This window comes from Theropithecus gelada, chromosome X (genome assembly GCF_003255815.1).
Source record: "Theropithecus gelada isolate Dixy chromosome X, Tgel_1.0, whole genome shotgun sequence".
Classification (NCBI taxonomy): Eukaryota; Metazoa; Chordata; class Mammalia; order Primates; family Cercopithecidae; genus Theropithecus; species Theropithecus gelada.
In genome coordinates this window covers 150,235,588-150,262,214 of record NC_037689.1, presented here as the reverse complement: position 1 = coordinate 150,262,214, position 26,627 = coordinate 150,235,588, and the positions used below count along the sequence as shown (strand labels likewise).

Here is a 26,627-nt window from a genome sequence, read left to right as displayed (position 1 = left end):
AAAAAAAAAAAAAAAAAAAAAAAAAACTAGTCGGGCGAGGTGGCGGGCGCCTGTAGTCCCAGCTACCCGGGAGGCTGAGGCAGGAGAATGGCGTAAACCCGGGAGGCGGAGCTTGCAGTGAGCTGAGATCTGGCCACTGCACTCCAGCCTGGACGACAAAGCCAGACTCCGTCTCAAAAAAAAAAAAAAAAAAAATTCAGACCAAAGCAAGCATGCAACCACCATTACAGTATTATGCATACTAGTTTGACTGCCCTGATAAAACTCTTGTGTTTGTCAGATAAAACCCATGGCTACCACTGATAGGTTTTCATCTTTATAATTTTGCCTTTTGCAGAATGTCATATAAATAGAATCTTATACTATGCAGCCTTTTTAGACTGGTTTCTTTCACCTAACATAATGAACTGAAGAGTCATGTATAACTTTGTGTGGCTTGTAACTTATTCCTTTTCATTGAGGAGTAGTAGTATCATTGTCTGGTTGTACATATACATATATATATATATATCCATTTACCAAATGAAATACATTTTGGATGCTTCTATTTTTGGTGATTATGAAATGAGCTTTTGTATACATTCATATACAAGTTTTTATGTAGATAAATTTTTCAAATCAGTTGGGTAAATTGATTATGACTACTGAATCTTATGCTAAGTCTATGTTCAGTTTTTTAAGAAAACGCCAAATTGTCTTCCAAAGTGGCTGTACCATTTTGCATCTCCACCAGCAATAAATGAGAGTTTCTGTTGCTCCACAAATTCACTGGCAATTGGTCTTGGTTTTGTTTTCTTTGTTTTGCTTTTTTATGGATTTTGGACATTCTAATAGGTGTGTAGTGGTATCTCATTTTAGTACACAATTATCTGATGCCAAAGGACACTCAGTACTCTTATTATGCTTATTTGCCATGTGTATATCTTCTTTTGTGTAGCGTGTGTTCAGATCTTTGACTATTTTCATTGTTTTCTATCGTTGAGCTTTAAGAATTCGTGTATATTGTAGAGACAAGTTCTTTATCACATATGTGTACCACAGATGTTTTTGCTAGTCTGTGGCTTCTGTTTTCATTCTCTTAACATTGTCCTTTGAAGACCATAAGGTTTTTATTTTAATAAAATCAACTTGGTAAATTTTTCTTTCATTGATCATGCTTTTGGTGTTGAATTTAAAAACTCATCACCAAAATCAAAGTTATGTGGATTTTCTCTTATGTTTTCTTATAGAGGTTGTATAGTTTTTGCATTTTCCTTTAGGGCTATGATGTATCTTGAGTTAATTTGCATGGAATATGTAAGGATATGTCCAGGTTATTATAATTTGTGTGTAGATGTCTAACTGTTCAGGCAACTTTTGTTGGAAAACCTGTACATTCACCATTATTGCCTTTGTTGCGAATCACCTGATTATATGTGTGCAGGTCTATTTCTGAGCTCTATTCTGTTTTATTAATCTATGTGTCCATTCTTTGTTAATGCTTATGTCCTTCAGCAAATTCATATTCTGAAGCCTTCAGCTCCAGGGTGTCTATATTTGGAGATGAGGCTTCTAAGGAAGTAATTAATGTTAAAAGAGGTCATAAGGGTGGGGCCTTGATCTGATAGAATTAGTGTGGTTTATAAGAAGGGAGAAGAGACAGAAGAAAGTACTTTTGTGCCTGCATGACCTTTCTCTCTCTCTCTCTCTCTTTCTCTCTCTCTCTCTCTGCACATGCACAGAGGAAAGGCCAAGAATGCACATCTTGATAAAGGGCCATCTACAAGCCAGGAATACGGCCATCACCAGAAGCCAAACCTGCCAGTCCATCATCTGGGACATCCAGAGTTCAAAACTGTGAAAAAAAATAAATTTCTGTTGTTTCGCCTTCTCAGTCAATGGCATTTTGTTATGGCGGCCTGAGCTGACTAAGACATAACCTCAGATAACACAATTTTTTTTGTTTTGTCCTAGAAAAAAACCCGTAATTTTGGCATTTAAAGTCTGTGGTTCATTTTGAGTTACATTTTTGTATGGTGCAAAATATGTGCAGTGGCTAAAATACGTGTCAACTTGTCTAAGCTCTAGTGCTAAGTTGTGTGGTCAAACAGCAGTCTACATGTTGCTGTGAAGGTATTTTGTAGATGTGATCAACATTTACAATCAGTTGACTTTAAGTAAAGCAGTTTAACATCCATAATGTGGATGGGCCTCATCCAATCAGTTGAAGGTGTTAAGAGAAAACACCAAGTTTTCTGGGAAAAGGAATTCTACCACAAGACTAGCATAAAAATGCTGTGTGAGTTTCCACCTGCTGGCCTGCCTTCACTGTCCTGGGGGAGGCAGGGGGAGACCAGGTGGACTGGAGTAGATTGTTGAGAGATGCTGGTGTGGTGAACATGTCCAGGAAACTACGAGCCTCCAGCCCATTGTCCAACAACCACCCACCAACACCAAAGAGGCGAGGAAGGGGAAAGCATCCTCTCAACCCTGGCCGAGGAGCCCTATCAAAGTGAACAGCCCACCCAAGCTCTGACTCCTACCTGTCCTCCCCTGGCACGACCCCCACCGAGGTCTGTATCATTTCTCTATGCCACTTTCTTTTGTTTTGTTGACTTGGTGTTTCCTCAGCATATATTCAATAAAAGTTTTCTGTAGGAATGAATAAGTGCATGGAATGAATGAAGTTAACAGGCATGGGAATTCTTTGATTCAAATTATGGAGTCTGCCCGTCCTGGGCCTCCCGCCTACATGAAGAAACTCACGGTTCCTTCACCTGTGCTCATTTGAGTTCACAAATCCCGTGGAAACTGCCACGGAGAGGGTCACTGCAGACGTCTTCTCCCCTGGACCAAACACTGTCATGGAGGTGAGGATGCTGCCAACAGGATGCTTCCTGTATTGGACGCCACACATCCCCATCAGCTTAACAAGGAAAGCTGCCACCTCTACTGCCTTCCCATACAACTTGCTCACGTACACACCTTGGTCCAGCCCTCTACCCCAGACTGTATCTGCTGGCAACATAGGCCAGCGATCACTGCCCTAGGACACCTGTCCCCTCCTGTGCCAAGAATTCAGAAGCCACAGATGGCTATCTGAGACACAGTCACCACCTGGATCATTTTCAAGGCACGTCCACAGCCAATCCTTCATCTGCAGAGTCTGAGCTGACTAGTCCCAGGGCACTCTTCCTCCCATTTCTCCTCCATGCAGCCCCACTGTCCCTTTCAACTGCTCATCAGCATTCCTGACCTGTCTTGGCATTTGGTCATCAGTCAGCAACCCACTCACATAGCCCAGACTCTGTGGAGGGTCCCCAGGGGATAAAACACCAGCCCCGAGCAGGCATGAAGACAGCTCCCACATCTGGGACGCTGGTGAAGGTGCAAAGGACCACTGGAGTGTTCAAGAGAGGCAGCTGGCCCAGAATGATGCAGAGAGTCAGCCAAGCTCTTCCTGAGAGAGGGAAGGGGATTCTGAGGGCAGGAAGGTTGACCAGCACAGCCCTGGTGCATTCAGCCAACAGGCCCGCCCACTCAGATCACATGGCCCCCTCCAGCTGGTGACGATGGTGCTGGGATTTCCCAAGCCTATTCCTTTTCATTGTCCTGTCCTCCCTCCTCCTTCCCCCTTCTCTCCCTCAGGCCCGACTCCACCGTCCTGAACTCCGGATTTAGAGCTCGGAGTGCCAGCCTGCCTGGGGTTCTGTGGACTTGGTTTCTCATGTGGTCTCTCTCATGGACGCCAGCAACGGCTCTCCCCTGGATCCTCCCTGGATCCTCCCTTATGGGCTGAGGGTCTCCTGTCTGCTCTCATTACCTGGCTCCTCTTCAGTCTGACCAAATCCTTCTCAAAGCAGAGAAGAAATGTCCTGTCCACATTTCAGAATTTTAAATCGATTGTGATTTTTATGAGAATTTGAATTGGTACAGCATTTTTGTAATAAAATTTTAGAAATATTTTAAATGTTAAACTATATTCGCCCTTTCACTTTAACCCAATACCCATGTAAATATATCCTTCTTAGAAGAAAACCATGTTTGCCTAACAATTCATATTCAGAGACGTTGATTTTATTGTATTTATCATACGGCAAATCGGAAACAAATTATATGTCCATTAGGAAGAAAGAGTTTAATTAATTATGGTGCATGCCTACTTTAGAATTATAGAAAGTGGTTCCAAAAGTGAGATAGATCTACTTATCTTATTATCTATCTATCTATTTATTTATCTATCTATCTATCTATCTATCTATCCTGTTGTGGAAATATCTTACATCCATTTTATAAAGTGATAAAGGAATATCAATATGTATATCATTGTTGTCATATATTAAATAAAAACAATATATTGTTATAGTTTATCTGTCAATGAAAAGCCTAGAGTCAGCTGTAAAAAACTACACAAGAGTGTTAACTGTGGTGACCTCTGCCGGGGGGTGGGGTGGGTAGGCGTTGCTAACTGTGGAGGAGCTTTGTAAAGGGGAAAATAGTGAATAATCCCCATTTCTATAATTTTTGCAATAAGAATACATACAATACTACATTTTAAATAAAAAACATTTAAACCTGACAAACAGAAATACTAGCCATGTGAATTTAAGTAACTGCTAGCTGTTGCAACAGAACAACCATGAATGGCTTGCCACAACACGAGTTTATTTTATGTGCAAATAAGTTCTGATGCAGTTTGCCAGGTGCTCTCCACTCTCATGGGACCCAGCGATGCAAGCTGCTTCCACCTTGTGATTCCATCATCTCAAGATGAAGCTGCCATGTTTGCCATTGAAAGCTGGGAGAAAGCGTGGAAATGGCACACTGGCTCCCACATGCCAGGATGTGACAAACGATGCTTCTGCTCCTATATTGGTATAAAGGAAATGTCACATGACCCATCCTAACTGCAAGGACTTTACTGTTCCCATGTGTCCAGGAAGGAGACAAAGACAAAATGTAGGTGAGTAGGATACCCTCCCCCATAAACTGTTACATAGTAGGTGCTCAACAAAAAGCAACTATATTTTGGTATTACACTACCCATCTCTTTTCTAGGAGGAGTTTCTGAGAAGGCCAAATTTACCATGACATTCTCCAACTTTTTCCAGTGTCAAATATGTGACTGATGTTTTCACATATACAATCACAACTAACTGCCCAATAATCTTAAAAGTCTCAGCAGGAAGCCTTCCCTTTGCAATACCCTTTAAATCCATAGTAAGCTGAGAATTTTTCCTCCATTTGATTCCGAGTCAAAATGTTAACCTGTGAATTTCTGCTACCCTCCACACGCCTGAACACCTGTCTGGTGCCTTTACGCACACTGAAGGCCAGTATTTTCCCGTGGAGCAGGTAAACAGACAAGAAACAGAAGGCTGCTTAATTATTCCTCTTTCATGAGAGTTGACATGTTTTCAAGGAATCTTTTTTAAACTCCTGGAGGACTCCAGAAATTTGGGAATTCAGTCTCAGTAAGTAGATGTTTGTTCTACTGGGATTTCCCAAGGTTTTTCTCATCTAATACTCATGAGGGACGGTTTGCTCTTTGACCATTTGTCTGTGCATGTATTCAGAGGCGAATTCCAAAAGGACGCCCTGTGAAAGCTTGATTTCAAGTATCAAGGTGGTTCCAAATTCCTCTAACTTCAGGGTGATATCACACAAGAACCCTTAGATAATATGGCAAAGCAGACTACTCAGCCCATTCAGAAAACAATTAGAGAGTGTGTTGAAGACAACCAGAGTCGTAACCAGGTATCTAAATGTCACTGTCCCCATGTGAATTTTTATATCAATTGTTGATATCATATGGCTTCCTGGGTGAGAGATGGGACAGCCAAAGGACTTATACAGGGAAAAGGAATGCTCCCTGTCAGGAGGTGAGCAGGGGATTCTGGGCTGTTCTGTGGGGACCAGTGACGAGCTGATCAGCAGGCCAGGTAGGTTCCAGAGTCAGACAGGATACATGGAAGTGACCCGAGGAAATGTGCTGTAATTCTGAAAGTGCTGGGGCTGCACAGAAATGCCCGCATCTGGGCAGCGTCAGCTCTCAGGGAACCCAGTGCACACCAGCCCCAAATGGTGTTTGATTCTTATTGTCGCGTTCCACGCCTGCTTCACTATACTGGCCTCAAGGTCCTTCTTTTTGTCATCTGAGAGACATGGTGCAGTGCTGAGAAGAAAGATGAAGTACCTGTCAGGAGGTCAGCCTTGGGCTGGGAGAAGTGGGAACAGCATGGGCTCTAAAGGAATTCAGAACAGGGGTCGGGTTCTGCCCTGTTCCTGACTAGCCACGTGATCCTGTGAAATACCCAATGAGTACCCTGTTTTTAGGTCTCAATTCACAAACCCTGTGAGCCTTGGATTCTTCATCTGTAAGCAGATTTAATAAGGTCTGTCTAGTAGGACAGTTGGAGTGTATGCAACGCAGGTGAAGCACCTGGCTTTGGGCCTGGTATAGATTAGAAGTTTAAGAAATGGCTGATGGTTGTTATTTCTCATATTTTTTAACCCCAGGCCCGAACACTGGGATTTTGTTGTTGTTGTCGTAGTTCTCCAGGACTTATCAGAGAATATACAGCTCAATAGGTATTGGAATAATTAGCCCAAAAAGGAAGCGTATTCCATAAAATTCAGTTAAGTATTTCCTCTCAGAGAAAGCACTTCAAAATTTGGCTGTGCGGGACTTTTTCCCAGCCAGGTGCAGCTCTAAACTCCTAGAATGTGAGTCAAAGACCAACTCCTTCCCTCTCTCCCAGCTGCTTTCCCACCCAATCCACTATTTTCATGCATTTTGTTACCATCCAAAATCTAGCCCATGCTTACAATTGGTCAAATTGCACTTGAGATAACCTAGTTAGAATGCCTTTTTAATGGAGTCAGCTCTGGCTCTCCCTGCCTAGCAGAAAGCACCTGGCCAGTGGCTTCTGGGCCATTCTTCCCAGGAAATTCAGTCTTATCTCTCAGAAAACCCTTGCAGATGATGGTTGTCCATCACGTGCATCTTGGGCTGTGTTCAATAGCAGTGGGACAAAAGGACAGGACACCTCCCATTCCTGCCACAGGTGGAGATTCCTCTCGGTTCATTCCCCATTCTAAAGAAACTGCTCAGAGTTGCTTTCCATTCCAGGCTTTTCTCTCACTCTCTTGAGAATCTGGCCCTGGACTCACCCAGCTTCATGAGTGTCAGCTCCTTCAGATGGAACTGCAGATTCCCAAAGCCCAAAATGTCCCAGCTCGGGGCATTTACACTCCACCACTCTCACCTGGAGCCCCACACCCTCATCCCTCTCTTACATTTCCTCTACATCTTACAGGACTTCCCGCCACCTTAATTATATGACTGCAGCTCCTAGACTCTACAACCCTATGGGTAGATGTGAGTGTGGCTTACCTTAGCATCTCCACTACTAACCCAGGGCCTTCCACAGAGCAGATGCTGAGTGAATGGAAAAGAAATGACCCAGTGAACAGGACGAATTATTTATTAAGATTTAATTTCTCTTGCATTCTCAAAGCAGCCAAGGAAATCCAGGTATGCATATTTGTTTGATTTTACAGAATAGACTGAGGTATAAGGCAAGAATTAACTATCTTTTAATGTCTTGAGTTCTTTATCTCATGTATGTTATTGCTAATTCGCTCACAATTTTAAGCAAATACTTTTTCACTGCTGTAATTATGTCACAATTCACAAAGTGGAATGGATTTCCCAATCTGAATAAAAAACAAGACTCTTACTCCTAAACTATATAAACAGCACTATGTGTGACTACTGTCATTCACAAACGTGGATGCTGAAGTTCATTCAACCACCTGTTAAAAGGAACATTTGAGCAATTCCAACAGGAAACAAAGATAAATCTCCAAGTCATCCAATAGAACAGAAACCCAAAACTGAGAATGCTGACTGCTCTCTTCAAAGAGTGAAGAATGGGCCTCATGTCACACAAGGCAGTGGAAACTAACGGATGGGGCCCTGGAAGGTGCACTAGCCCGACCCCTCCCACTGGCCCTGGCTGCAACGTGTGCTCGGACTCACTCTTCCCCCTCTCTCAAAGCCCATTCATGCAGGGGTGGGTAGGAAAAGTGAGGTCCTCCACTGATCTTTAGCATATGGTACAGGACTTTCACATAGCTGGTTTCAACGAGGGCCCTTGGACCCCACAGGAACTCGTAGCATGCAGGATCACCGCCAGGCACCTGCCGGTACTCCAGGTAGTTTTCCTGCACGAAATCTTGGGTGAGCAGCTTCCTGGGATCCGCGAAGATACTGTGCTCCCTCCCCTCAAACACCTCCAACACACTCAGCTCCTCCCAGATTTTCTCCTCAGGGGCGCAGTCGCCCTCTTTTGCGATTATGGCCAGGACGATTATCAGGAGGCCTGTCTTGGGCATGATCTGATTGTTGCCCAGCAGGCCATCGTAGGAGAGGCCCAGGCAGGTGGCAAAGATGTACAAGTGGCCGACGGGGTCTACTTCCATCAGCTCGATGCCAAAGACCAGCTGCAAGGAATCAGATGCTTTGCTGAAGATCACAGGAAAGAAGTACTGGCAATTTCTCATGACACTCTCCAGCATTTCCGCCTTTGTGACTGGCTCCCTGGCTCGATACTTGAGGAGCAGAAAATGAACCAACTCAGCCACCTTCCTACTGAGTGCTGCCTGGAAGCCGGACTCCAGGTCAGGAAAGGTGCTTGGCCCCTCCTCTTCTTGGCTGCTGGAGTCCTCATCAGATTGGCTCCAGAGAGTGTAGTTGATGGTAGTGGGGAGGGTGGAGGCTCCCTGAGGACTCTGGGGAGGACCCGGTGACTCAGCAGCAGGCACCTCCCCCAGGGTGACTTCCACTACAGTAGAAGAGGAGGAGGCAGTCTCCTGCTCCTCAGTAGCAGGAGCCTGTGCACCCACCAAGCCCAGGGCCTCTCCTCGGGCCTCAAGGCCTTCTTCAGGCTTGCAGTGTTGACTCCTCTGCTCAAGAGGCATGATGACTCTGGTCAGGGCAACAGGCGGGAATGTGGGCAGGAGCTGGGCAATGGAAACCCACAGGCCTGGGGAGAAAGGAAGTGTGTGAGAGCCCTGAGCCAAGAACTGAACTAACCTTGGAGGCTCCAACAAAGGCTTACTTACAGATCTTCTCCTTCCGTGCTCCTCCAGGGGCCTCTGGTCCTCCTTGTCAGCCTGTTCCCTCAGAACCTGAAGGAGGAAGTGAGAGAGCACCTCAGGTTACAGCTGGCCAGCGCATGCTGAGGCTGCAGGACTCAAAGTATTGACGGTGAGGCCAGACGCTCTGGAGTCCCATGTGTTCTGGGGCTGGTGTGGCCCTTGGTGTGAATTCAAGTCAAACCTTCACTGTTGGCTCTATCTCAGCTCCCTCTACTCTGTTACCTGAGGATACTGCCTCAGACATGTCCTCACTGCTTTGTTCCTGGAGCTTCCGATTCCTGGGAGAAGAATCCACGGGCCCTCAATGTGCAGACAGTAAACCCAGCCATGGATTCCCAGAACTGTCAGGAGGGCTGGCGAGACTCTGTGAGGTCCCCACTCTACTGGGGTGGAGGGTACCCTCTGTGCTCACTCAGGGCCCCCACCTTTCTCCTTATAGGGCCTGATCCCTCCCTTTTGCTGGCCTGAGAATCTCTCATGTCAAGAACTCACATCCCTGATATGGTACAGATAAACATGAGGGGACCCACATCTGGTCATACATTCCCAGATCCTCCCAGGAAGAACAACGAGAGATGTCCAAATTTATTGAAGTCCATGTGCCCTGGGTGAGGAGACTGCTTGGTCCTCACCTCCACTCGTGGCAGGGTCTGAGAGCCTCCCTCTACTTACCTGAGTGCAGTCCCCTCAGACCAAGGCCTCCCCTTCCCTGACATCAATGATCCTAGGATAACGGAGGGACCTCGGCTGACAGCCCTGCCCGGGTTCTCTGAGGTAACAGCAGGGGCAGGGTAGATTTTTTGGGGCCCGCAGTCCACATTCTGTCCCAGGCCCAGGGGTACCCTCAGTCCTCCCTCAGGCTCCCCACCTGGATGCTTGGCAGAGCCTAGTACCACTGCATCTGTCAACCAGATGGGTGCCCCATGGAGGTACACCTTGGGTCCTGCAGATCCTGGGATTCCTACCTCTGCTGACCTGAAGTCCCACTCTCCAGGCCACAGCCCTCAACCCTCTGTCACTCTGAAGGCGCAATGAGCATGGGGCACATTCAGTCACTGTGCCCAGCATCCCCTAGTCCAAGGTTTCCACTGATCTGGACTCCAAGGTCCCCTCAGTCCTCCCTCTTCTTCCTCCCCTTGACTCCTCACAGGGCTGGGCCCCAATCCCCTGCTGAAGTGGCTCTGCATGCCTAGGATTCCCGTGGCCTAATGAAAAGGTGCCTCAGTTTGAGACAGTGGTACAGAGGGCCTCTTGTCCTGGCATGCTGGGTCCCCTCAGGACTCCACTGTCTTTCAGGAGAGCCTGGGCCCTTTCGCTGCTTCCCAAAGGTCATACTGACAATATCGAACCCCTTCCCTCCCTTAGCCGTAGATGTGAACCTCAGGATTCACGTGCCTGGCCGCCATTCCCGGAGCTTCTGTGAGTTGATACCAGGCGCAAAGCCTGGATTCTGCCAGGATGGGGGTGGAGGTGGGGATGGAAATTGGAAGTGGGGAATAGGGGTGGGGTTGGTGTTGGGGGATGGGGGTGGGGTTGGTGTTGGGGGATGGGAATGGCGGTGGGGGTGGTGGTTAGGTTGCCCTCAGTCGCCTCTTGGGGTCCTGACCTTGATTCCTGGGACAGCCTGGGTCCTGACCTCTTCTCACCAGCCTTGCCCTGGCCACATTAAGCTCTGTCCCCAGAGTTCTCTGTGGTTAAAGCAGTGGGGGTTGGCGGGGTGAGGTGGTGGCGACCCAGCCTTCAGGACGTCTTCCCTTGCGAGTGTTCCAGGCCGGGCAGTAGAGGCAGCGCTGGATTATTTGGGGCCTCTATCTGGGGTAAGGCGTGCCCCAGTCCTCCCTCAGCGTCTCACCTTGCCTCCTCACCAAGCCTGGGCGTGCTTCCCTCCGCCGACATCAGGCCGTTACTCAGGGCGAGAATCTCGCGGCCGTCTGACCGCCAATGCGCAGTCAGTGATGTCACATCCGGGCAACCGTACTTCCCTGGGTTCACAGCAGGGGTGGAACTGGATTCGGCCTGGATGGGGATCTGGCTGGGGATGGGGGTGAGCACGAAGATGGTGATGGGGGAAGGGGTAGAGATTGGGATGGGGATCCTGAGGCTGTATGTCCTAGTGGGATCAGGGGAGTTGGGGGTGGGAGGAGGCTTCGGCCATCCCTCAGGGGCCTCAAGTTGATGCCTGGCTGAGTCAGGACCGCCGTCATCTGCCAATGGTTTCTGCTCCACTCAGACCAAGTCTCTGAGTCCCCCCGAAGTGGCATTGGGGGGAGGGGTGTGGTCGGGGTGACATCATTGCCAGTGTTTACCAGGGCTGACAAGAGGGGCTGAGCTGGATTCTGTGGTCCCTCTATGTGGCGAGGTGGAGGGGGCTGTGGACCCTCTGTCTTCACTCAGGAGGGTCCTCTTCCTCACCCCTGGCTGTTGGATGAAGTGATGGGCAGGAGATGCTCTGTTTCTGTCACCTCTGAGCATTTGCATAGCTGCACCCCTTGTAGAGAATGGCTGCGGGTCCCAGGTCAGGTGCTCCCTGCAGGGCGGCAGCCCCTGCGGTTGTAGTGACCTCTGGGAGAAGACGCACACCTTCCCACGGGGGCTCCTCCCCAGCCAGAGCTACACTTGGCAAACTTTTGGTACCAAATGATTTATTCTCTGAATCAAAGAAATAGGGTTTACATATCTTACAAGTATATATGTAGGTAGCAATATATATATATACATATATATATTTATTTATTTCTATGAACTAACACCTACCCTTAGTATGCATAATTCACTCTGATATCCTATTCTATTTCAGTCTTTGTGTTCTGTTGAAATAATTTTTTTAAAAACGTAATTCCTCTCCCACAGTGTTGGTTTCAGGTTGTTGTTAGCAGAACTCTGGAGCCATACTGCCTTAACCAACCCAATTTTCCTGGTGTCCTGCTGTTTCCCGGGGCTCTTGGCATTGTGCTTTCAGGGGCTGCCTCAGACTGTGCAATGAAGTGAAGTGGAAATTTAAAAACTTTTATTCCACCCATCCTGTCATGTGCCGTCTAGGCAGGCTACAAACCTACCCAACATCCCTGCTGCTAACCCCCTCCAACTGGCACTGCAAGTGTCAAACACAAGTACCAGCTCAACACAGTCTTCAGTCTCACCGTGGGCTTTCTCTGTTTTGTTATGTAGATTTTGTTGCTGATACTGTTTTTTAACTTTCCGTTTCCATTCTGTAATTTTCCAGGTTTGATTTGGGAAGCAGAACACAGCAGCCCAAATTTGTTGTAATGTTGGCGGCTACAGGTAAGGCACTAAATTGTAAATAATTTAAGCTGAGTTTACATTTTTACACTGTTGTGTTCCCCATTAATGAGTATGTTATATTCCTCTATGTATTCCAGTCTCTTTTTACCTGAATATGTCCGTATACTTTGATAGTTGTCTCTATAAAGACTTATACATTTTCATTAGACTTCTTTTCAGGTAATTCTTGGATTTTGTTGCTATTGCAAATGGCAAATTGTCTATTAATTGTTCTAGTTAGTTATTGCTTTTGTGAGATGAAGATTTTGATTTTGCTATAGTAATCTGTTGTGCATCTCATTCTGAAGGCCGATGCACTTGAATTTTCCACACACCTTTTCCTTTGAATTTTCAAGTTCAACAATGGTATTATCACTAAACATTACATGTTTTTCCAATATTCATATCAGTTACTCATTTTAATACTTATAGCTCTTTGTGTCTCAATCCTGATTTCAAACGTAGAGATAATAGTCTACATCTACTTCTCGTTCCTGACTTGATTGATAATTCTTCGAACGTTTCACATTTAAGTATGTTTGCTGTTGATTTTAGGAAATGGAAGTTCTCTTTGAATATAGGTTAAATACTTTTTTTTGTTATGATGAACTCATATTAAATTTCTTTAAAAAACTTTTTCTGTACCCATTGACATGATCAAATTTTTTTCTCCTCCATTTTGTATGTAAGGAATTACAGTGAAAGAGGTTTTTTTTCTAATGTTAAACCATATGGTATTTCCTTGGGCAGAGCCTGTTTACTCATTTAATATGCTAGTAATTTACGTGGGATATATACTGCTATGTAAGGGAGCTTACTTAATGTGGTTTTTTTTTCCCATAAGGGGTGGGATGTGGTCCTCGTCTGGTTTTTGAATCCAGGAGGGCTAGTCTGGGAGAATGAATTGAACAATTGTCAATATTTTGTGTGTTCTAGAAGAGATGAGATAACATGTTGGTTAGTTTTCCCTGATCATTTGGTAGAATTGGCCTCCAAAGCTGCCTAACCTGGAATGTTTAAGGGTAGCTTGAGCTTTGAATGTTGTACAGTTTCAGTTTTTATAGTTTAAATGATGTTTTCTTTTTGGATCAGTTTGGTTACTGATTGATTTTATTTCTACAAAGTGGTCAGTTTCATTTAGGATTTCACTTTTAATGGCATATTTATGATAAAAAACATTGTATTAGGGAAAACCTTCACACATACAGAGTAATAGAAATTAATATAATGAACCCAGTATACTTGATACCCAGCGTGAACAACTTGAAATACACAGCAAATCTGGTTCCAGCTAGACACTCGCCTACCTGCATATCAGCTTGTGGAATAACATGGAGCAAATCTAAGGCATTATACCATTTCATCTCTAAATAATTCTATATGCATGTTTAAAAGATAAGGACGTTCTATTAAACAAAATCCCAATAGTTTACATAACTGAAAAATTATATAAATGATTATCAGATGTTCAACTATTTTACACGCTTATCTGGCGGACTTATACGTTATAAAAAATATATTTCTTTGATGGAGTACCCAAATATGGTAACTTTCCCCCTACTTGCTTCACTGTGGTGGTTTCATACATCTGTAATACAGCTAGGTAGGTTTGTGTGTGTGTGGAACATTCTACATTCTGTCCCATGGTTCTCCAACTTCTTAAGTTACTTTTAAAATTCATGTACATTAAGCTTCACTCTTTGTGCTTTAAAGATCTATAGGTTTTGACAAATGCCTCGTGCCATTGTCTTAGTCCATTTGGGCTTCCATAACAGAAATAGTGTCGACTGGGTGGCTTATAAACAACACAACTTTATTTCTCACATTCTGGAGGTTGGGAAGTCCAAGATCAAGGTGCTGGCAGATTTCATGTCTGGTGGAGACCTGCTCCCTAGTTCATAGACAGCAGCCTTTTCCCTATGTCCTCACATGGAAGAAGGGGCAAGGGATCTCTGTGGGGTGTATTTTATAAAAACATTAATCCCATTCATGAGGACTCTGCTCTAATGATCGAGTCATTCTCCAAATATCCCACCTTCTACCTACTACCATCACCTTGGTATTTCAGCACATGAATTTTGTGGGAACACAAATACTCAGATGAAAGCAAGCATGCATCAGCCATTACAGTATTACCATACTAGTTTGACTGCCCTGATAAATCCCTTGTGCTTGTCAGACAACCCCTTGGCTACCACTGACAGGTTTTTCATCTTTATAATTTTGCCTTTTCCAGAATGTCATATGAATAGAATCTTATACTATGCAGCCTTTTTAGACTGGTTTCTTTCACCTAACATAATGAACTGAAGAGTCATGTATAACTTTGTGTGGCTTGTAACTTATTCCTTTTCATTGAGGAGGAGTAGTATCATTGTCTGGTTGTACATATACATATATATATATATATATCCATTTACCAAATGAAATACATTTTGGATGCTTCTATTTTTGGTGATTATGAAATGAGCTTTTGTATACATTCATATACAACTTTTTATGTAGACTAATTTTTCAAATCAATTGGGTAAATTGATTATGACTGCTGAATCTTATGCTAAGTCTATGTTCAGCTTTTTTTTTTTTTTTTTTTTTTTTGAGACGGAGTCTCGCTCTGTCGCCCGGGCTGGAGTGCAGTGGCGTGATCTCAGCTCACTGCAAGCTCCGCCTCCCGGGTTCACGCCATTCTCCTACCTCAGCCTCCCGAGTAGCTGGGACTACAGGCGCCCGCCACCTCGCCCGGCTAGCTTTTTGTATTTTTTTAGTAGAGACGGGGTTTCACCGTGTTAGCCAGGATGGTCTCGATCTCCTGACCTCGTGATCCGCCCGTCTCGGCCTCCCAATATGTTCAGCTTTTTAAGAAAACGCCAAATTATCTTTCAAAATGACTGTATCGTGTTGCGTTTCGACCAGCAATGAATGAGAGTTTCTGTTGCTCCATACCTTCACTGGCAATTGGTCTTGGTTTTGTTTTCTTTGTTTTGCTTTTTTATGGATTTTGGACATTCTAATAGGTGTGTAGTGGTATCTCATTTTAGTACACAATTATCTAATGAGAAAGGATGCTCAGTACTTTTATTATGCTTATTTGCCATGTGTGTATCTTCTTTTGTGTAGCGTGTGTTCAGATCTTTGACTGTTTTCATTTTTTTCTATCATTGCGCTTTAAGAATTTGTGTATGTTGTAGAGACATGTTCTTTACCACATATATGTACCACAGATGTTTTCTGCTAGTCTGTGGCTTCTGCTTTCATTTTCTTAACATTGTCTTTTGAAGAGCACATGATGTTTATTTTAATAAAGTCAACTTGGCAAATTTTTCTTTCATTGATCATGCTTTTGGTGTTGAATTTAAAAACTCACCACTGAACTCAAAGTTATGTGAATTTTCTCCTATGTTTTCTTATAGAGGGTTGTATAGGTTTTGCATTTTGCATTAGGTGTATGATGTATTTTGAGTTAATTTTCGTGGAATATGTAAGGATGTGTCTAGGTTATTATAATTTGTGTATAGATGTCTAATTTTTCAGGCACGTTTTGTTGGAAAAACTGTACTTTCACCATTATTGCCTTTGTTGTGAATCATCTGACTATACGTGTGCAGGTCTATTTCTGAGCTCTATTCTGTTTTATTAATCTACATGTCCATTCTTTGCTAATGCTTATGTCCTCCACTAAATTCATATTGTGAAGCCCTCAGTCCCAGGGTGTCTATATTTGGAGATGAGGCCTCTAGGGAAGTAATTAATGTTAAAAGAGGTCATAAGAATGGGGCGTGGATCCCATAGGATTAGTGTGGTTACTAAGAAGTTAGAAGAGAGAGAAGAAATTACTTTTGTGCCTGCACTAGCTCGCTCTCTCTCTGTTTCTCTTTCTCTCTGCACATGCACAGAGGAAAGGCCAAGAACGGACATATTGAGAAAGGGCCATCTACAAGCCAGGAATAAGGCCATCACCAGAAACTAACCCCACCACTTCTTGATCTGGGACTTCCATACTTTAAAACTGTGGAAAAAATAAATAAATTTCTATTGTTTCAGCTACTCAGTCTATGGCGTTTTGTTATGGCAGCCTGAGCTGACTAACACTTAACCTCAGGTAACACAATTTTTTTTTTGTTTTGTCCTAGAAAAAAAAGTGTAAATTTGATATTTAAAGTCTGTGGTACATTTTGAGTTACATTTTTGTATGGTGTAAGATATGTGCAATGATTAGTATTATGCGTCAACTTGTCTAGGCTATAGTGCTCAGCTGTGTGGTCAAACAGTAGTCTAGATATTGTTGTGAAGGTATTTTGTAGTTGTGATTAACGTTTACAATCAGTTGATTTTAAGTAAATCAGTTTAACCTCCATAATGTGGATGGGCCTCATCCAGTTAGTTGAGGGTGTTAGGAGAAAAGACCAAGGTTTCCTGGAAAAGAATTCTACCACAAGACTAACATTAAAATGTTGTGTGAGTTTCTAGCCTGCTGGCCTGCCTCACCGATTTGGGATATACCGGACCTCATAATCGCATGAGATAATTCTTTATGATATCTTTATCTTTCGTTCTTTCTCTCCCTTTTCACATAGATAGATAGGTAGGTAGGTAGATAGATAGACAGACAGATAGATAGAAAGCAATTATGGATTGAAATTCAGGTTTGCATATGGATATCCAATTGATCTCGAGCCAGTTGAATACACTATCATTTCTCTCCTCTAATCTTCATTTGTGTCTTTATCAATACTTGGCTTTTATGTATATGCATATACATGTGGATCCATTCCTGGACTTTATTCTCTTCTTTTGTGTGTTTCTAATCTTATGACAATTCCACACTATACTGATTATTGTTACTTTATAAACCTTGAAATGAAGTAGGGAACCCCTCTGTATTTATTGCTTCTCACACAGCTGATAAAGCATGCCTGAGACTGGGAATGTTACAAAGGAAAGATGTTTATTGGACTTGCAGTTCCACGTGGCTGGGTAGGCCTCACAATCATGGCGGAAGGCAAGGAGGCGCAAGTCACATCTTACATGGATGGCAGCAGACAAAGAGAGAGAGAGCTTGTGCAGGGAAACTCCTGTTTTTAAAACCATCAGATCTTTTGAGACTTATTCACTATCACCAGAACAGCATCGGAAAGACCCAACCCCAGGATTCAATTATCTCCCACTGGGTCCCTCCCACAACATGTGGGAATATTGGGAGTTACAAGATGAGATTTGTGTGGGGACACAGAGCCAAACAATATCATTCCACCTGTGGTTCCTCCCAAATTTCACATCTTCACCTTTCAAAACCACTCCTGCCTTGCCAACAGTCCCCCAAAGTCTTAACTCATTTCAGCATTAACGCAAAAGCCCACAGTCCAAATCTTGAGAAGTTTTCAAAGGACACTCAGTTGTCTTCAGTTAACAATGTGAAAGGACTGCATTGATATGGTTAAATTCCCAGGACTCTCAGTTCTTTAGGAATGGACTAAATATCTGGTATCATCACTTACAGAATGTCTTGAACTTGGTATAGTTTATGATCAGAAATTAGTTCATATCTTTTATTTTTATCTTTTAATTCAATTTTTTTCATGAGCTTTTTGAAGGCCCCCTGGATATGCACCCTGTATAAAGGGGAAAAATTCTTGTGACTACTAATTTTGACTGAAATTATTGTTGAATTAATTTATACAAAGACAAAAGGTGATACAAGCATTTTTATAACACTTAGTGAACAGATTTGTGAAATAAATGCATTCAAAATCAAACTAAAGCAGAAAAATGAAAATATAAAATAAAATAAAATAAAATAGTACACAGCAGATTGCTAATTGTGGCGACCTCTGAGGTGCAGGCTGAATTGTGGAGGAACTTTATACAGAGAAGAATTGTGAATTCTCTGTATTTTAGATTTTTTTTTTTTTTTTTGCAACAAGAATATAGGCACTATTTTCTTTTTAATTAAAATATCTAAATAAGCCTAACAGCAAAAATAGTAGCTGTGTACTTGTCAGTTAAAGTAACTGAAGTAACTGTTAGCTGATGCAATAGGCAAACCATGGAATTTGAGTGACTTGACAAAACACAAGTTTATGTTATGTGCACATGAGTCCTGATGTGGTTTGACAGGGCCTCTCCACTCTCCTGTGACCCAGGTATCCAGGCAGCAACTTCCACCTTGGGGTTCCACCATCTCAACATGAGGCTGCCATGTTTATTGTCAGATGGAGGGAGAAAGCATGGAAATGGCACACTGGTTCTCAGATGTCTGGATGTGACAAACAATGCTTCTACTCATGTTTCAGTGGTAAGGGGTTGTCACATGACCCTTTCTAACTACAAGTGGACTGTACTGTTCCCATGTATCCAGGAAGGAGAGGAAGATGAGATGTGGATGAGCACTATAGTCTCTCCCATAAACTGTTACATAGTAGGTGCTCAACAAAAAGGAACTGTTATCATTTGCTATGACAAAAGCCCTCTTCATTGCTGGGAGGAGTTTCTGAGAAAGCCAGATTTTCTTTAAGTTCTCCAACCTTTTTTAAGTGTGTACTGTATGACAGAGGCTTTCAAATACAGGATCACATGTAGTTTTCTAAGGATCCTGTAAACCTCAGCCCTTCGTGTGATATAGTAACTTCTTCACTTACTAGTATAGTTAGATATACTAACTATCTTCACTTACTAACACTTTTCTGCACTATCATTTGCAATAATATCTGAAACCTTAGTGGGCTGAGAATTTCTCATTCTTTTAATTCATGGTTGAAGCCTTAACCTGTGGGTCTCTGCTACCCTCCTGTTACCTGAACATCTGTTCAGATGCCATTAGACATATAGAAAGCTGTGTCTTTCCTGTGGGGCAGATCCGCGGACCTGAAGTAATGCCAAGAAAGTTTTCTTTTTCATTTTTTAATGTTTTGATTTTTTTCATTTTTAATCAGCTAACATGCCTACCAAGGCACCACTTTTTATCTCCTAGGAAAACGTTAGGGTTTTAGGAATTCAGCTTCATTGGATATTTGCCCCACAGTGATTTAGAAAGTCCTTCCTCATCTGTCACTTATGAAGGAGATGTTATGAACTGAACTGTGTCCCTGCTCCCACCAAAATTCATATGTTGAAATCCCAAGACTCAATGTGATGTATCTGTAGATGAGGTATTTGAAAGTAATTAGAGTTAGATTATGTCATTAAGGTGGGACCTTCATGCTGGGATTACTGCTCTTATAAGAGACATCAGAGAGCTTACTTGCATTCTCTCTTTCTGCCATTTGCAGACACACAGAGAAGGTAGTTGTCTACAAGCCAGGAAGAGACCCTCGCCAGGCATCAAACCTGCTAGTATCTTGACCTCAAACTTCCTAGCCTCCAGAAATGTGAGAAACATCGATCTATTCTTTAAGCCACCCAGTGGTACTTTGTTATGGAACTTTGTTATGGCAGCCTGAGCTAATACAAGAGGCCTTGGCTTTTGACCATCTGTGTATGTGCTCTGTGGCCAGTTTCCAATGAGACAGCTTGTTAAAGTCCTACTGTAAATATAGGATGGTTTCAAACACTTTCTCACTTCAGGGTTGTATCCCAGGAACTGATACGTTACAAGCCAAAATCAGACGCTACTCGCCAGCTCATTTGGAAAACATTTTAAGAATGTATTGAAGACATGCAGCAGGATGATCAGATGTCTAAAGGTCGCTATTCAAAGTCAAATGTATTTTTGCTATTAGAGGGGCCCCAGTGTGAGGAACAGGGACAGTCAGGGACTTCTGCAGAAAGTAGAACTGTTCTATGTCAGGAGAAGGGCAGGTGACTCTTGGCTGTTCCACTGAAAGTAGGGCACAGCCTTTAAAGGATGCAACCATGAAGAGCTTAGCAGCAAGCTAGATTCCAGAATCGGACAGGCAGGCATATGGGGCAAGACCATTGTGGAAGGGTGCTATAATTCGGGAAATTGCTGGGAATGCACTGAAATGCTGGCACCTGGACAGAGTTGGCTCTCACGGAACCACAGACAATCCCTGAATTCTGTTGGTTCTCCTCATCATCTTCCTTCTTGTCTTAGTTATTTCATGCTGCTGTAAGAAAATGCTATAGACTGAGGGTCTTACATAACAGACGTTTATTTTCTCCGAGTTCTGGAGGCTGGGAAGCCAAAACTCAGAATGCCAGTATGGTGGGTGTCTGGTGAGGGTTCTCTTCCTGGCTTATAGATGCCTACCTTCTCTGTGAGTCCCCACATGGCAAAGAGAGAAAGGGAGAAAAGTGCAAGCATTTCTTCCTATAAGCAAGATACGGTGTGGATCAGTGTCCCCACCAAATCTCATGCCGAATTGTAATCTGCAGTGTTGGAGGTGGGGCCTGCTGGGAGGTGACTGGATCATGGGGACAGATTTCTCATTAATAGTTTAGTGCCATCACCTTGGTACTGTGCTCATGATAGTGAGTGATTTCTCACGACATATGGTCATATAATAGTGTGTGGCAATGCCCCCCGTCTCTCTTGCTCCTGCTTTCACCAAGTGAAGTAAGTGCCTGCTCCTTCTTTGCCTATTGCCATAAGTAAAAGCTCCCTAAGGCCTCTCGAGAAGCAGATACTTCCATGGTTCCTGTACATCCTGCAAACCACAAGCCAATTAAACCTATTTTTTAAAAATAAATTACCCAGTCTCAGGTATTTCTTTATGGCAGTGCAAGAATGATCTAATACAGACATTAATCCAATCGTGAGGGCCTACGCTCTCAGGACCTCATCTAACCCTAATTACCTCCCAAAGGCCCCATCTCCAGGCCATCACACTGGGACTCAGAGCTTCAACATATATATATATATATACTTTTTTTTTTTTTTGGAGGGGAGCACATTTCAGTCCATAGCACTTTTTTAGGTGTACTTTTTGTAGCTTGACCACAGGGTCCTTCATTTGGTTGCCTGAGAGACATGGATTCCTGAGAAGTAAATAGCAAGACAAAAGTCAGCTTCAGTTTGGGACGCGAAGGAATGATATACACTCAGATGAATTCAGACCATGTGTATTTGTTTGCTTTGGCTGTCATAACAAGGTACCACAGACTGGGGGAGCTTAAGCATCAGAAATGTGTTTTCCGAGTCGCAGAGGCTACAAGTTCAATCTCAAGGTGTGGGCAGAGTTGAGTTGTCCTGAGGCCTCTCTCCTTGACTTGTAGATGGCCATTCTCTTCCTGTGTCTTCACATGGTCTTTCCTCTGTGTGTGTCTGTGTCCTAATGTCCTCTTCTTGTAAGGACACCAGTCGTATTGGATTGGAGCCCACCCTAATCTAGCAGGGATACAGTCCCAACCCTGTTGCTTATTAGCCATGTAATTATGGGGAAATTATCAAGCTGCATGAGCATCAGGTTCTTCATCTGTGAAGCAGGTTTGATAAAGTCTTACAGGACTGTCGGAGTGTGTGCAATGAAAGTAAAGCACTTGGCTCAGGGCCTGGCATGTATTAGATCATTAATGTTTGGCAGTTATTTGTGTTAGTATTTGGAACTCAGATCCTACCGCGGTTTCCTCTGGAAATTTTGTTGTTGCTGTTGTTATTGTTATCTAGGAAACCTCAGAGTACCTAGCACAATAGTACAGGGAATACCAACTCAGCCCAAAGTGTTGCTTCATAGACAAAACACAGTAGAATTTCCCTCCTAGATGATCTATTATTTAATTTGTGTGTGGAGGAGTCTTCTTCAGCTGGACGCAGCTCAACGTTTCCTGAATTTGAGTCCAGGACCAACTCTTTTCCTCGCTCTCAGCTGCTTTTCCATCTCAACCACTATTTTCATTCATATAATCACCACCCAAAATCTAGCCCATGCTTAGGAATGGCCAAATGACACTTGAGACAACCTAATTAGAATGCCATTTGAATAGAGTCAGCTCCGGCTCTCCCACTAAGGCAGAAGAAGAGTACCTTGCCAGTGGCTTCTGGGCCTCCCTTCCTGAGAGATTCACCCTTACCTCCCAGGAAACCCTTGCAGATGATGAGTATCCATCACCTAGCTCTCGGGCTGTATTCAACCGCGCTGGCATAAGAGCACAGGATGCCTTCCACTCCTGCCCCAGGTGGAAACTCGTCTATGTTCATTCACCGACCATAATGAACTGCCCAGAGCAGTTTTCCATTCCAGGCTTTTCTCTCACTGTTTGAGAATCTGGCCCTGGGCCCACCCAGCTTCATTAGAATCAGCTTCCTCAGAAGGAACTGCAGTTTCCCAAAGCCTGAAAGGCCCTCGCTCAGGGCATTTACACTCCACCACTCTCACCAGGGCACCACACATTCTGCCCTCTCTTACTTTTCCTCTAGGTCTTAGAGGACATCTCACCAACTTAATTTTATGACTATAGCTCCTAGATTCTACCACCCTTCGGGTAGGGGTGGGTCTGACTTATTCCAGTATCTCCACTAACATAGGGCCTTCCAAAGAGCAGATGTTCAGTGAATGTTTGAGAAAGAATGAGCCAGTGACCAGGACTTCCATTTAAGATATAATTTCTCCTACATCCTTGAATAAGCCAAGAAAATCCAGGTACACATATATGGTTTAATTTTATAGAACAACACATGAATAAAAAGCTGAGAATTAACTGTCTTTTCCTTTTATTTTTATTTTTTAGAGTAAAGTGAGAGCAAGTTTATTAAGAAAGTAAAGAAATAAAAGAATGGCTGCTGCTGGTTGTCCTTTTTGTTTTGTTTTGTTTTTTGTTTTTTGTTTTTTGAGACTGAGTCTCACCCTGTCGCCCAGGCTGGATTGCAGGGGCGTGATCTCGGCTCACTGAAAGCTCCGCCTTCCTGGTTCACACCATTCTCCTGCCCCATTCTCCCAAGTAGCTGGACTACAGGTGCTTGCCACCCCGCCCGGCAAATTTTTTGTATTTTTAGTAGAGACGGGGTTTCACTGTGTTAGCCAGGATGGTCTCAATCTCCTGACCTCATGATCCATCCCCTTTGGCCTCCCAAAGTGCTGGGATTACAGGCTGAGCCATGGTGTCCGGCCGGTTGCCCATTTTTATGGTTATTTCTTGATTATTTGCTAAACAAGGGGTGGATTATTCATAAGTTTTTCAGGAAAAAAGTGGGCAATTCTTGGAACTGAGGGCTCCTCCCTTTTTTCAGCCATATAGGGTAACTTCCGCACGTTGCCATGGCATCTATAAACTGTCATGGTGCCGGTGGGAGTGTCTTTTAGCATGCTAATGCATATAATGAGCAGTGAGGATGACCAGAGGTCACTCTCATTACCATCTTGGCTTTGGTGGGTTTTGGCTGGCTTCTTTACTGCAACCCGTTTTATCAGCAAGGTCTGTATGACTTATATCTTGTGCTGACATACTGCCTCATCCTGTGACTAAGAATGCCTTACCTCCTGGGAATGTAGCCCAGTAGGTCTCAGCCCTATTTTACCCAGACCCTATTCAAGATGGAGTTGCTCTGGTTCAAACACCTCTGACATTTCCCCCATCTCTTTTATCTGAGAACCTTTATTCCTAAAGGTGGTAGAGGGATGAAGATCCATCTTCTGTAACTTCTTCAGGCTGAATATGGGTGATGATATTACCGCCTAATTATGAGAGTCTTTTGAATTCAGGGCAGAGAGGAACTCAGTCGGAAAGCGTCAGTTTGGTGAGGGTCATACACAACTCTGAGTTCTGACAAAAGGCGGTATCTGGAAGATTAATAAGTGTTCAGTTTAAGAAAACATTGAGTAAGCTTATCCTGCACTCCTACACCAAGAGTACAACACCAATGTATTCCACAACAGTAAAGCAAAATAGGTAAAATTATCCCAAGTAAACTAAATAAGAAGGCTTTCCTTGAACTGGGCAACTGTTAGAACCAGGCAGATATGGGGTCATTATCTGATTTCAGTATGTGCCCAGAACTAGAATATTGATCCAGATTTTTACATTACCTATCCCTCTTGTTTCTTCTAAATAGCAGTCAGAGATCACTGATTAGTTCACAGGAATAAGAAAAGTGAGTCTAAATTGCAGAAAAAAACTTGAAAACAACTAATGAAACTAGAATCTAATAACAGGGGTACCATAGTTTTTGCACCATAATGTTTTTTCTCTCTCCAGTCTCCCACTTTTACTAAAGACAAATCGTGGTAAGACTGATTTGTTTTATCATACTTGGCCTGATCATTTGTATAAAGTGCAGCAACAATAATTATTTTTCACATACGCTCTTTATATTTTTATTTATATTTTGTTTTTTAATAGAGTCAGTCTCCCAATGTTGCCCAGGCTGATCTCGAACTCCTGGCCTCAAGCAATCCTCCTGCCTCGGCCTCCCAAAGTGCTGGGACTGCAGGCATGAGCCACCATGCCCAGTCTCACATAAGCTCTTTTAAAATTGACTTTGATGGGCCTGGCATAGTGGCTCACACCTGTAATCCCAGCACTTTGGGAGGCTGAGGCAGGCGGATCACCTGAGGTCAGGAGTTCAAGACCAGCCAGGCCAACATGTTGAAACTCCATCTCTACTAAATATATATATGTATATATAATTAGCCAGGTGTGGTGGTGGGTGCCTGTAATCCAAGCTACTCGGGAGGCTGAGGCAAGAGAATCGCTTGAACCCAAGTGGTGGAGGTTGCAGTGAGCCAAGATTGACCCCCGTCCCTGCACTCCAGCCTCGGCAACAAGAGCGAAACTCCATCTCAATAAATAAATAAGTAAATACAAAATTTAAAAATAAATGGCTTTGATGGAGCTCTCTTCCATAGAAGGAATCTCAGATAAGACCTTTTAAAAGCTGAGTCCATCCAGGGGTTGGTGGCATCAAACACCCGTGAGTTGGGTGAAATCCTCTCCTCTTGAGGTCCCAAGATAATTTGGGGCTCCTGGGCGTGTCAGAAAATGACGTTCTTTATTTACCACAGGTCAGAAACCCTGCACAGGGACTGTGTAGACAAGTTATGAGGCTAGTTTTCCCAAGGGGTTTTTATTGGCTCTATAAGTCAAGTTTGATTCCTTAAAGAAAAGAACACCATTCCAGTCAAAGCCTTGGTAAAATAACCAGTTTCTCGAATTGTGTCCGGTTGCAAAAGAAAACAGATCCTTATTGTACTTATGCAAATAACTATATTGCTATAAGTTAAGAATATTCACAGGTAATTTCCACATTCTAGAGAAATTAGGTAGAGAGAAACAAATATGCTCTGAATTTTTTTCACGAAGTATACTTTACTGAATTGTTAAAAGCTGTCAATAGCCCAAAAGAAAAGTTTTCCTGACTCCTAAGTCTGCCAGTCAGTGCAGCTGTCTGTTTCCTTTGGGTCAGGGGGTTTTGTCCCATCAGAGTTCACCAGAAAGATGTTACTTGAATGGGGTCCCAATCCAGACTCCAAGAGAGGGTTCTTGGAGCTCATGCAAGAAAGAATTCGAGGTGAATCCATAGAGTAAAGTGAGAGCAAGTTTATTAAGAAAGTAAATAAAAGAATGGCTACTCCATAGGCAGAGCAGCCTATCTTTTCCTTTTATTTCTCTATTTCATGACACCATCAATTTTTTTGCTAATTTATTTCACTTTCCAAGGAAACACCTATTCCAATGCCATGGCATCTTGTTCCAAACCACAAAACAAGATGAAGGGCTTCCCAATATGTTTTACAAAATAGCAAACTCTTACTCTTGAAATGGATTAGCAAAAATACATGTGCAACCAATATCATTAATACACTGAGATGTTGAAGCTAGTTATTTCTTCTACTAAAAGGAACAATACTTGAAAATTACCAAAAGGAAACAAAGGTCGAATTCTAAGTCATCCAAATAGAACAGAACACAAAGACATTATACAATGTGTTCCCTTCCACCCACCGTGCCTTTCACTAGTGAGAACGCCAACTGCTCTCTTTAGAGTGAAGAATGGGCCTCGTGTCACACTGAGTGGAGAAGCTGCTGGATGTGGCCCTGGAACGTGCACTAGTATATACCCCTCACCCTTCACTGACCCTGGCTGCATCTCCTGCTGAAACTCTCTCTTCCTCCTCTCTCAAATCCTCTTCATACAGGAATGGGTATGAAGTGGGTTCTCTTCCACTGATCTTGGTCACGTACTCCAAGACTTTCTTCTTGCTGGTTTCAGCATGGGCCCTTGGACCCCACAGGAACTCATAGCATGCAGGATCACTTCTGGGCACCTGCCAGTACTCCAGGTAATTTTCCTGCACCCAATCCTGGGTGAG

The 26,627-nt window shown here is 43.4% G+C and overlaps 1 protein-coding gene and 1 pseudogene across 2 annotated transcripts; one reads left to right on the top strand and one right to left on the bottom strand.

Moving 5' to 3' along the window:
* Positions 1-2,178: 2,178 nt before the first annotated feature.
* Positions 2,179-2,495, top strand: LOC112615307 (annotated as a pseudogene).
* A 4,953-nt stretch (positions 2,496-7,448) lies between these two features.
* On the bottom strand, positions 7,449-11,077 carry LOC112615489 (melanoma-associated antigen 3). 2 transcript variants are annotated; one of them, XM_025372206.1, is made up of 3 exons: positions 10,997-11,077; positions 9,109-9,238; positions 7,449-9,029 (listed from the first exon to the last, which is right to left on the bottom strand). In XM_025372206.1, exon 3 carries the CDS (start codon positions 8,962-8,964, stop codon positions 8,020-8,022), a length of 945 nt encoding a protein of 314 aa, XP_025227991.1. In that variant the 5' UTR covers positions 8,965-9,029; positions 9,109-9,238; positions 10,997-11,077; the 3' UTR covers positions 7,449-8,019. The 2 variants fall into 2 exon arrangements, with proteins under 2 accessions (XP_025227991.1, XP_025227990.1); XM_025372205.1 differs by having other exon boundaries at positions 9,109-9,174; positions 10,997-11,067.
* Between the last annotated feature and the right edge of the window lie 15,550 nt (positions 11,078-26,627).

What these genes read in the sequence shown, in the direction of transcription:
- LOC112615489 (XM_025372206.1), bottom strand. Translation starts at nt 8,964, where the DNA reads ATGCCTCTTGAGCAGAGGAGTCAACACTGCAAGCCTGAAGAAGGCCTT.